Consider the following 12,480-nt stretch of genomic DNA (forward strand, 5'->3'; position numbering starts at 1 on the left):
GATGGGTACTGATGTAACATCAACTTCTATATATCAGACTTGGTCTTACATTAGAATGAAGAAATTCTCTTATAGTATATTTTATGATCTGAAAATATTTGTATCTCTGGAATTTTCTGGTGATAAAAACATGAATGTCTCATCAATGGAAAAGCTTCTGGGTGTTCTGTGCATAGATAGCCCAAGAAATGTTGAGTGACTTGTGTAAACTTTAGATATTTCCATAATATAACTGCCTCTGCATTTAGAATTTTAGAGATGAAAACAGCCTTAAAGAAATAATCTACTTCTATTTTCTAAGGTCAGTCACATAACTACTAAGTGGCATATATTAGGTATCTTTTCTAATGTGTACCTATCTTAATTAATAAAAAGAAAATGAGATATAATGTTGAACCTGGTCTACTTAGATTTAGAAATCATGGGAAATCAGTGTGGAAAGGATTTTCTAATTGTTTATATATTTTGAAAAATGAAGACTAACAAACTATCATTCATTAGGTATTAGAAGGATGGAATTTGTAGAAACTTTTATTTTCAGAGTATCTTTTTTTCCAAAAATAAGGATCTTTAAAAATTCTATTAGTACCATTAATTTTATCTAACATGTTTTAATCATTATGCTTTCTCTTTCCCTTCTTCCTCCTCCTCCTTTTTGTCCCTCTTACTCTTTAATGTCATCTTACTAAGTTACCATAGTAGTTGGTATCCTTTACACAATGAATTGAACACTGAAAGAAATCCCTCATGTCAACCTCTTAGATTTGAGATTTTAATCTTATCTTTTTAAAAATGAATAACTGTAGGTTCTTTAGGATTTTAGATCTTAGAAATAGGAATCTTTTTCCTTTCAATGTTTATTTGCCTCCTTCTCTCCCCTTTGCATTATAAATATGTGATCAGAAATGCTAGCATTGGCTCAACTCTTTCAAATAGAGATAAGAATCCTATACGAGAAACTCATATGGAAGTCAGTCCATGTCTTATTGATCTGTTTATATTCTTCAGTCATTTACATTTTGGCCTTCTTCTTAAAACTACATATCATAATTCAAATGCAAAGATGGAAATTATTGAAAGGGTAAGACTTAGTGCTTCGACAACCATAATGAAAGCTTATAACAGTTTAAATATTTTTAATTGATTTATGTTTACCTGTACAATTTTGCTTTTAAAGCTTTAAATATTTATATTAGTTATATATGTCATGGACAAACACAGAATACAAAACTTGAATCAGTATAATAATAAATACCTACTGTGTATTGTTAGGTACATAGGACTAAAGTCAAAAATGATTCCTGAACCCCCAGATGTTATATAGAATTTTCTTCTGGGATCAAGTGGCCACATGGTGTTCAATGACAAAAAAAAAAAAAAAAATTCAAGGGGAAATTTAAACACTAAACTTTACTCTTCTGAAAATCTATTATGCATGCAGAAGGCATCATGTATAGTTATATGGATTATTTCCAAAAGGATGAGTTATGAAAGGTGACACAGATTTTGATAAATCCAGGTGTGTCAGGTGTGTTTAGGAAGAGACAAAAGGCAGAGTCAGAAAACACTGAAAAAACACACTGGTGGTTCATTCGAAATTGATCTTTATGTGACAGAAGGTGGACTCTGATAAACTAGTGTTAAATAGATGAAAAAAACACTCTTGATTTTTAAAGAAACTTTCAAAGTATCAACATTGCCTCTTATTTTCATAATGTGGCAAACTGCTTCCACTAAGCTTCTTAAAACATTGTCAAGCACTTTATGATTTTCAATTTCAAGAATATTGCTGCAGTCCACTTAGCCATCCTTTCAAGGTGTTAATTACAACTGTGTTTTGCTCCTGATCTATCATTTCCATCTTTGATTTGATTGGTCCTTAGCATACCTTTCTCCAGCAAGGCTATTCAATTCATGGCATCATGAAAATGACTTTCATACTTTTACCCTTGTATTTTTCTTCCTGATATTCCCTTTGCTTGAAATAGGCTTTTCCTTCAGTTTTGGCTGGCAAATTCCAGACTTTTAAGTTTGGACACCTTACTTCACCATTTAGAAGTAATTTCTTTCATCTTACTAATATTGTAATATTAATGTATCGCTTACATTTGTTTGTTTTGCATTTAATTTTTTATTTTCTAATACATGTATCTTATTTACTGAATTATGATAGTATCCATAGCATCCCCCAATTCCCATACTTCTACTTTCCACAGCAGTCCAGATGTTAGTCAATTGATTATACAATTTCATTAAATTAAATTGACCTTTAGTTGAAATCTTATCATATTTATTTTGCATATATACTAGATATAGTACCACCATTGTGATCTTTCCTGATTTTCTTTTACTTAGGTAACAGGAGACTGGCTCCATGGCTCATACAAATGAATCAGTGGTGTCTGAGTTTGTGCTTCTGGGACTTTCTAATTCTTGGGAACTTCAGCTTTTCTTTTTTGCCATCTTCTCTTTAGTGTATGTGACATCAGTGCTGGGCAACATTATGATCATTGTTATAATTTCCTCTGATTCCCATTTGAACTCTCCTATGTATTTTCTGCTCGGTAATCTTTCTTTCATTGATATCTGCCAATCTAATTTTGCCACCCCCAAGATGCTTATGGACTTCTTTGTTGAACACAAGACTATCTCTTTGAGGGCTGTATGGCCCAGATATTCCTTCTTCATAGTTTTGTTGGGAGTGAGATGCTGCTGCTTGTTGCTATGGCATATGATAGATTTATAGCCATCTGTAAGCCCCTACACTATAGCACAATTATGAATCGGAGCCTATGTATAATTTTTGTGTTTATTTCCTGGGCTGTGGGTATTCTTCATTCTATAAGTCACTTGGCTTTTACAGTGGATCTGCCATTCTGTGGCCCCAATGAGGTAAATAGCTTCTTTTGTGACCTTCCCCTGGTGATAGAGCTGGCTTGTATGGATACTTATGAAATGGAAATTATGACCCTAACTAACAGTGGCCTGATATCATTGGGCTGTTTTCTAGCTTTAGTTATTTCCTACACCATAATTTTGATTACTGTTCGTCACCGGTCCTCTAGTGGGTCATCCAAGGCACTTTCTACATTAACTGCTCACATCACAGTAGTGATTCTTTTCTTTGGGCCCTGCATTTACTTCTATATATGGCCTTTTAGCAGGCTTTCTGTGGATAAGTTCCTTTCTGTATTCTACACTGTCTGTACACCCTTGTTGAATCCCATCATCTACTCTCTAAGGAATGAGGATGTTAAATCAGCCATGCGAAGGCTGAGAAACCATCATGTGAACTCCTGGAAAAACTAGGGATCATCATGAATGAATATAATATTGAATGAGAATGAAGAGTCTCTACTGGATCACAACATCAAGCCAATTATTTTTGCTAGTGATATGGGTTATTGAGTTATGGAATTGGATTTTTGTCCTAAGTGCAAGGGAATTGTATAAAATCAGTCATGATTTAGGTATAATTTTAACCCATTTGTCATTGCTTATAATTCTAAGTATAAATGCTCTTGAAAATATTTAATAATACTTTTAAATATTTTACAATTTCAAGATTCTAATCTACATAAAATGCTACACATGACCCTAAATTCGTGATTCTTTTCAAGTGAACACATGGCATTTCTATACCTTGCAATCAAAATATATAAGCAAATTGAGTTTCTGATACCTTCAACTTATTAATAACATTTCCCCATATATTGACATAGTAAAAAGAAATATGTCTTACAACATAGATTTCACCTCATTAATGTACATTTGTTAGCTTATCTTTTCTTTTTGTATTGAATATTTTAGTAATTTATAATTTGGTTGGATATACAGTCAATGCCTGAACAACATGGATTTGAACTGTATGGGTTCACTTAAGTGGATTTTTTATATAAATACAGTATAATACTGTAAATTTATTTTTATCTTCCTTATTATTTTCTTTATCTTGAGCTTACTTTATTATAAGAATACAGTACATAATATATATAACATATAAAATATGTGCTAATTGACTGTTACTAGTAAGGCTTCCAGTCAATAGTAGGCTATTAGTAGTTAAATTGTGGGGAGTCAAAAGTTATACCTGGATTTTCAACTGTGTGGTGGTTGATGTCTCTAAGACCTGCATTGTTCAAGGGTCAATTGTATTTGGTTATTTATAATCTTCCCTATATACCATTTTTGTCTTCCTTTAGATCATTTTATATGCACTTATACTCATTATAAAGCTTTTTCTACATATTTACTGCTATCAACAGTGTATGCAGACTTTCCTTGAAGTATGATGGTTCTACTTCCTTCCATTGTAAGTTGAAATATCATAAGGTGAAAATGCATTTAGTACATCTAAGCTACTGGACATAAAAGCTTAGTCTAAACTACCTTAAATGTGCTTAGAACACTTACATTAGCCTACAGTTGGGAAAAATCATCTAACACAAAGCCTTTTATAATAAAGTATTCACATCTCACGTAATTTATTGAATACTATACTGAAAGTAAATAACAGACTGCCTGTATGGGTACAAAATGGTGGTGAACATATTGGATGTTTATCCTCCTGATCATGTGGCTGACTGGGAACTGTGGGTGCCTAGCATCATGCTGTGGTCATCAAGACAGTGTGGTACTGGCACAAAAACAGACACATAGATCAATGGAACAGAATAGAGAATCCAGAAGTGGACCCTCAACTTTATGATCAACTAATATGCCATAAAGGAGGAAAGACTATCCACTGGAAGAAAGACAGTCTCTTCAATAAATGGTGCTGGGAAAATTGGACATCCACATGCAGAAGAATGAAACTAGACCACTCTCTTTCACCATACACAAAGATAAACTCAAAATGGATGAAAGATCTAAATGTGAGACAAGATTCCATCAAAATCCTAGAGGAGAACACAGGCAACACCCTTTTTGAACTCAGCCACAGTAACTTCTTGCAAGATACATCCATGAAGGCAAAATAAACAAAAGCAAAAATGAACTATTGGGACTTCATCAAGATAAGAAGCTTTTTCACAGCAAAGGACACAGTCAACAAAACTAAAAGACAACCTACAGAATGGGAGAAGATATTTGCAAATGACGTATCAGATGAAGGGCTAGTTTCCAAGATCTATAAAGAACTTATTAAACTCAACACCAAAGAAACAAACAATCCAATCATGAAATGGGCAAAAGACATGAACAGAAATCACAGAGTAAGACATAGACATGGCCAACACGCACATGAGAAAATGCTCTGCATCACTTGCCATCGGGGAAATACAAATCAAAACCACAATGAGATACCACCTCACACCAGTGAGAATGGGGAAAATTAACAAGGCAGGAAACCACAAATATTGGAGAGGATGCGGAGAAAAGGGAACCCTCTTACACTGTTGGTGGGAATGTGAAATGGTGTAGCCACTCTGGAAAACTCTGTGGAGGTTCCTCAAAGAGACCTGCCCTACGACCCAGCAATTGTACTGTTGGGGATTTACCCCAAAGATACAGATGCAATGAAACACCAGAACACCTGCACCCCAATGTTTGTAGCAGCAATGTCCACAATAGCCAAGCTGTGGATGGAGCCTCGGTGTCCATCGAAAGATGAATGGATAAAGAAGATGTGGTTTATGTATACAATGGAATATTACTCAGCCATTAGAAATGACAAATACCCACCGTTTGCTTCAACGTGGATGAAACTTGAGGGTATTATGCTGAGTGAAGTAAGTCAATCGGAGAAGGACAAACATTATATGTTCTCATTCACTTGGGGAATATAAATAATAGTGAAAGGGAATATAAGGGAAGAGAGAAGAAATGGGTAGGAAATATCAGAAAGGGAGACAGAATATGAAGACTCCTAACTCTGGGAAATGAACTAGGGGTGGTGGAAGGGGAGGAGGGCAGGGGATGGGGGTGAATGGGTCACGGGCACTGAGGGTAGCACTTGACGGGATGAGCACTGGGTGTTATTCTGTACGTTGGCAAATTGAACATCAACAAAAAATAAATTTATTATTAAAAAAAACTTAGGAAAAAATCTCCTAGGTAATTTTGGTAATGATTTTCTGGAAATCACATGTAAAGCACAAGCAACAGAGTCAAAAACAAACATGTGGGACTATATCAAACTAAAAAGCTTCTGTACAGCAAAACAAAGTATCAGCGAAGTGTAAAGACAACTTATGGATGGGAAGAAGTATTTGCAAACAATCTATCTGATGATATTACTATCCAAAACTTATAAAGAATTTGTGCAGCTCAATGGCAAAAAGCCAAATATTTCAATAAAAATGGGCAAAGGATATAAATAGATATTTTTCCAAAGAAGAATAGGAATAGCCAACAGAGACATGAAAAGATGCTCATCACCGGTCATTGTGGAAATGCGATATCAACTCATGCCTATTAAAATGAGCATAATCAATAAACAAAAAGTAAGAAATGGTGGTATGAATGTGGAGAAAAGGGAACTCTAGCGCACTGTTGGTGAGACTGCAAATTGGTAACCCCACTATGGAAAACAGAAAATTTTAAAAATTAAAAATTTGACTATTACATGATTTAGAGATTCCATTCCTGTGAACATATCCAAAGGAAATGAAAACTAACTCAAAAAAGATCTCTGCACCTCCTCATTCATTGTATCATTATTTTCAATACCTAATCTTAAAAACAACTTGGTGTCCACTGATGGATGAATGAATGAAGAAGTTGTGATATATATGAATGAAATATTATTTCCCCATAAAAATGATGAAATCCTACCATTTGAGACAACATGGATAGATCTTGAAGGCATTATGCTAAGTGAAATAAGTCAGACAGAAAAAGACATGATCTCACTTACATGTGGAATCTAAAACCAAAACACCCAAATCTTGGAAAAAAATAAAAGATTTGTGCTTACTAGATGTGGTGGTAGAGTAGAGAAGGAATTGGAGGTAAGTAATTAAAAGATACAAACTTCTTTTTAAAAGTTTTTAAAATTTTATTTATTTAAAAGATACAAACTTCCACTTACAGGAAGAATAAGTCGTAGGAATGTAGTATACAACATTATGTAATAAACAACACTATTGTATGATATATAGGGAAGTGAAGAGAGTAAATCTTCGGAGTTCTCATCATGAGGAGAATTATTTTTTCTTTTTCTTGTATCTTTTTGAGATGATGGATGATTGACTAAACCTATGGTGGTAATGATTTTACAATATATGTAAATAAAACTATCATTGCACAACTTAAACCTGTACAGTGATGTATGTCAGTTATTTCTCAATAAACGTGGAGAAAAAAGTTCTTACAGTAGGCCCCTTATCTGTGATGTACTGTGGTCACCCATCATATTCTTCTGGTGATGTTGAGATGATAAAATGCCTACATGATAGATGAAGTGGGGTGAATGGTGCACATAGGCATTGTGACAGAGTGTTAGGATACTGTTAACGTTCTGATGAGTCATCAGAAGAGTACCATCTCTTTCCAGATCATGGTTGACAATGAGTAACTGAAATCATGGAAGCTAAACAGCAATTAAGAGAGGATTTCTATATTTTTGTTGATCTTTTCTGTTCTTTTTCTGGTTTCTAATTCATTATTTCTCTTCTGATCTTTATTATTTCTCTCCTTTTGCTAAGTTTGAACTTAGCATGTTCTTTTTCTAGTTTTCTAGCAGAGTTGTTTATTTGAAATCTTTCTTTTTTCTTAATGAAGGCATCTATCACTAATAAATTTTTTTCTTAATGAAGGCATTTATCACTATAAATTTTTTCTTAGGACCACTTTTGCAGCACCCCACAGGCTTTTCTATGCTGCATTTCTATTGTCTTTTGTTTAAAAATAGTTTTTGATTTTCCTTTTGGTTTCTTGATCCACTAGTTCATCAGGATTATATTGTGTAAATTCTGCATATTTGTGATCTCCTTAGTTTTCCTTCTATTAATTGATTTCTAGTCCAGATTATTATTGTCATAAAAGATATTTGGTATGATTTCAATCTTTTAAAATTTGTTTAGACTTATTCTGTGGCCTAACATATGATCTATCCTGGAGAATGTTCCATGTGCACTTGAGAATTTGTGTTCCGTTGCTCTGATGAATGTTCTGTATATGTCTCTTGAGCTCTATTTGATCTAACATTGGCTCATGTCCAGTGTTTCCAAATTGATTTTATCTGAGTGATGTATCCATCGTAGAAAGTGGGGTATTGAATCCCTCTATAGATTTTGTGTTGTCTTTTTAACCCCTCATATTCATTAGCATTTGCTGAATATGTTTAGGTGCTATAGTGTTCAGTGCCTATATATATATATGATTATTACATATAATGTGTATATATGTAATATATATTTATGATTATTACAGCCTCTTGATGAATAGTCTCTTTTATCATTATATCATCTTCTTTGTTCCTGTTATAGGCTTTGAGTTGTTTTGGGTATTACTTAAAGTCTACTTTGTCTAAGTATAGCCACCTCTGCTCTTTTTTGGTTTCCATTTGCATGGAGTACCTTTTTCTGTATCTTAAAGCTGAAGGTAGTCCTTCATAGGCAGCATATAGCTGGGTCTTGCCTTTTTAGCCATTCAGCTACTTATGCCTCTTGCTTGGAGAATTCAACCCATTTATATTTAGAGTAATTATTGATAGGTTAGGACTCAGTAATGGCAGGAAGGATTCTAAAGGATAATGCTATTTTATTTATTTTTTTCTGGATATTTTGTAGTTCCTTGTACCTTTCTTCCTCTTTTGCTGTCTTTTTTGTGATTTAGTGATTTACCATAATGATATGCTTTAATACCCTTTATCTTTTGTGTATCTACTGCAGGTATTTGCCTTGTGGTTACTATGTGCTTAAAACATCTTAGAGATAAAATCATTTCAGGCCTTATTATTTTATTTTATAACATCTTCATATCATTTTCCATGAAATGCAGTGTCCTGGTGAGAAACAGCTTTGTAAGGGTTTGCGGAGCTGCCTTTGAAGTTGGTTGCTCTTCTCACATTGACTCCTCTCTTAGCACAACATTCTCTTTACCTGGAGAGTATGCTTTTTGTCTGCTCCTGCAGGTTGGTAGGGTAGAAGATTGCTTACCAAATTCTTCTGAGATGGACACAACCTGCTGACAGATCAACAGATCATATAGTGGCACACACGTGTCCATTACAAAGGTCATGGGATGGGTTAGTGATTTAAAAGTCTTAACCCATCAATTTTTTTTCCTAATCTTTAGGCCATACTCACTTTTATTTCTTTAAAATTTTTACTTTAATTCCAGTCAGTATACTGTGTCATATTAGTTTCAGGTGTACAATAGAGTAATTCAACACTTCCTTACATCACCCGGTTGCTCATCATGACAAGTGCACTCCTTAATCCCCACCACCTATTTAACCCATCTTGCCACTTCCCTCCCCCTTGACAACCATCAGTTTATTCTCTATAATTAAGAGTTTTTTCCTCTTTGTTCATTTGTTTTGTTTCTTAAATTCTATATATGAGTGAAATCATATGGTATTTGTCATTCTGTGGCTATTTTGCTTAGCATTATACCCTCTAGCTCCATCCATGTCATTCTTGCAACCTTCAATAATTGGTTATTAGTTTTGAAGGTTTTTGTTAAGAGTTTTTATATAGACTGTTATATCATCTGCAAACAAAGAGTTTTATGTCTTTCCTCCCAATCTCTATACTTTCATTTCGTGTTTTTCCCTGATTACATTAACAATGTCCTTCAATACAATGTTGAAAAGGAATGGTAGGAGGGGATATTCTTGTCCAGTATATGATATTAGTGGGAAAGCCTTAAGTTTCTCACCAGCAAGAATGATGTTAGCTGTAGATTTTTTTGTATAAATTGTATCATGTTAAATTTTTTTTTACTCTATTCTGATTTAATTTAGAGCTATTACCATGAATTGGTGTTGGATTTTATCAAATGTGTCTCTGCATCTATTGATATAATCATGTGTTTTTCCTTCTTTAGCTTGTTGATGTGATGGATTGCATTAATTCACTTTCAAATGTTAAAAGAGCCTTGAATACATAGAATAAATATCATGGCACATAATTTTTAAATGCTCTTTTGGATTTAAATAAAATAAAAGACTTTTGAGGATTTTGCATCTATGTTCATGAGAGGCATTTGTCAATAATTTCCATTTTATGTAATGTCTGTCAGTTTTTGGTATCAGGGTAATGCTGACCTCACAGAATGAGTTAGTAAATATTCTTTCTGCTTTTATTTTTTGAAAGAGATTGTGGAGAATTCTGTAATTTCTTCCTTAAATTTTTGGTAGAATTCACTGGTGAACTCATGACCTTGAACTTTTTGTTTTGGTTGGTTATTAATTATTGATTCATTTTCTCTAATAGATACATCCTTATTCAGATTGTCCATTTTTTCTTCAATGAGTTTCAGAAGATTGTGTTTTTTAAAGGAATTGTATCAGTTCATCTAGGTTATCAAATTTGTGGGCATAGAGTTGTTTATAGTATTCCTTTTTTACCCTTTAATGTCCAGGGGATCTTAGTGATGTCTTCTTTTTAATTTCTCATATTAGCAATTTGTATCCTTTTTGTTTTTTTCTTAGCTTTGCTAGAGGTTTATTGATTTTTATCTATCTTTTTAAAGAACAAGTTCTTGATTTCATTGATTTTCTCTATTTCCCTTTTTAGTTTCATTGGGTTTTGCTCTAATAATTATTATTTCTTTTTCTTCTGATTGCTTGAAACTTATCTTGCTCTTCCTTTTTTATTTTAGTAAGGTGGAAACTTGGATTTTAGATCTTTTTTCTAATATATTCAGTCACTGCCATAAATTTCCCTCTAAGCACTGCTTTCATTATACCCCACAAAGTTTTGATATATTGTGTTTTAATCTTCATTTTGTTCAAAAATATTTTTTTCTTGAGATTTATCCTTTCACCTGTGCATTATTTAGAAGGGTGTTTTAATACCATGTATTTTGGGATATTCTTGTTATCTTTCTGTTATTGAGTTCTTGTGTTATTCCTTATGGTCCAAGAGCAGTCACTGTATGATTTCTACTTTTTCTTTTTTTAAAGATTTTATTTACTTGACAGAGGGAGGGGAGGGGAGGGAGCACAACAGGCAGAGGGAAAGGGAGGAGCAGACTCCCAGTTGAGCAGGAAACCCGATGCAGGACTCAATCCCAGGACCCTGACTGAGATCATGACTGGAGCTGAAGGTAAATGCTTAACTGACTGAGCCACCAAGGTGCTCCTTTTTATTTTTTTCAGATTTGCTAAGGTGTGTTTTATGGAACAAAATGTGGTGTATCTTGGTGAATGCTCCATTTGAGCTTATGGTGTTGATTGATGGTGTTGAGTTCAACTATGTTCTTACTGATTTTCTGCCTGCTTGATCTGCTTATTTTTCAGAGACGGGTGTCAGTTTCCAGCTATGATTGTGGATTCATCTATTTGTTTTTACAGTTCTATCAGTTTTTGCCTCATGCAGTTTAATGCTCTGTTTTAGTTGTACACACATTAATAATTATAAAATTTTGGAGAATTGACCCTTTTGCCATTGAGTAATGCCTTTCTTTATCCCAGGTAATTTTCTTTAGTTTGATGTCTGCTCTGTCTGAGATCAATAGAGCTAATCTTTCTTTTGGTATCTATCAGTGTGTATTTTTTTTGCCCATTTGTTTTTAATCTATACATGTCTTTATATTTAAAGTGGGTTTCATGTAGACAACATATAGTTGGATCATGTTTTCTGATCCACTCTGGCAATCTTTTTTAGTTGGTACATTTAGACTATTGACATTTAAAGTGATTATTTGAATAGTGGGTTAATATCTACTATGTTCCTTACTGTTTTATAACTTTTGTCCTTATTCTTAGTTCTTACATTTGTTTTCCACTTTTTCTGTCTTGTCATTTTAGTTAAGTATTTTCTAGGATTCTATTTTCTCTACTTTCTTGGTATATCATTTGTAATTTTTTTTACCTTCTTAAGTTATCCAAAAGTTTGCAATGTACATTTACAACTATTCCAAATCCACTTTCAAATAACACTATACCACTTCGTGGGTACTGTAGGTACTTTGTAATAACAAATAATTTGAATGTCTTCCTTGTATCTTTGTTGTCATCCAATTCACTTACACAGAAGCATACATAATCATATATATGTGTATATACTGGTAAATTCTCTCAATTTTTATTTCCCTGAGAAAGTCTCTATTTCCTTTTTACTTTAAAGGATAATTTGAGGTGTATAGTATTGTTTTCCTCTTAATACATTAAATATTTCACTCTATTCTCTTCTGGCTTGAATGATAACTGAGGAGAAGTTGGATATGTTTCTTCTGTTTGCTTTTTTATACATTAGGGTGTTTTTTTCTCCTGTGACTTCTATCAGAATTTTTTTGTTATCTTTGATTTTCTGTAATTTTAAAATGACGTGCCTTGTGTAACTTTTTTTTGGCATTTATCCTATTGAT

At 33.4% G+C, this 12,480-nt stretch overlaps 1 protein-coding gene across 1 annotated transcript; it reads left to right on the plus strand.

The window, feature by feature from the left end:
* The first annotated feature begins 2,374 nt into the window (after nt 1-2,374).
* Nucleotides 2,375-3,370, plus strand: LOC112675478 (olfactory receptor 4K1). Its single transcript, XM_025472045.3, is given in 2 exon segments — nt 2,375-2,648; nt 2,651-3,370. Coding segments are annotated over 2 exon segments (933 nt in total). The 3' UTR covers nt 3,310-3,370.
* The last annotated feature ends 9,110 nt before the right edge of the window (nt 3,371-12,480 follow it).

The sequence above is a fragment of the Canis lupus genome, chromosome 30 (genome assembly GCF_003254725.2).
Source record: "Canis lupus dingo isolate Sandy chromosome 30, ASM325472v2, whole genome shotgun sequence".
NCBI lineage: Eukaryota > Metazoa > Chordata > Mammalia > Carnivora > Canidae > Canis > Canis lupus.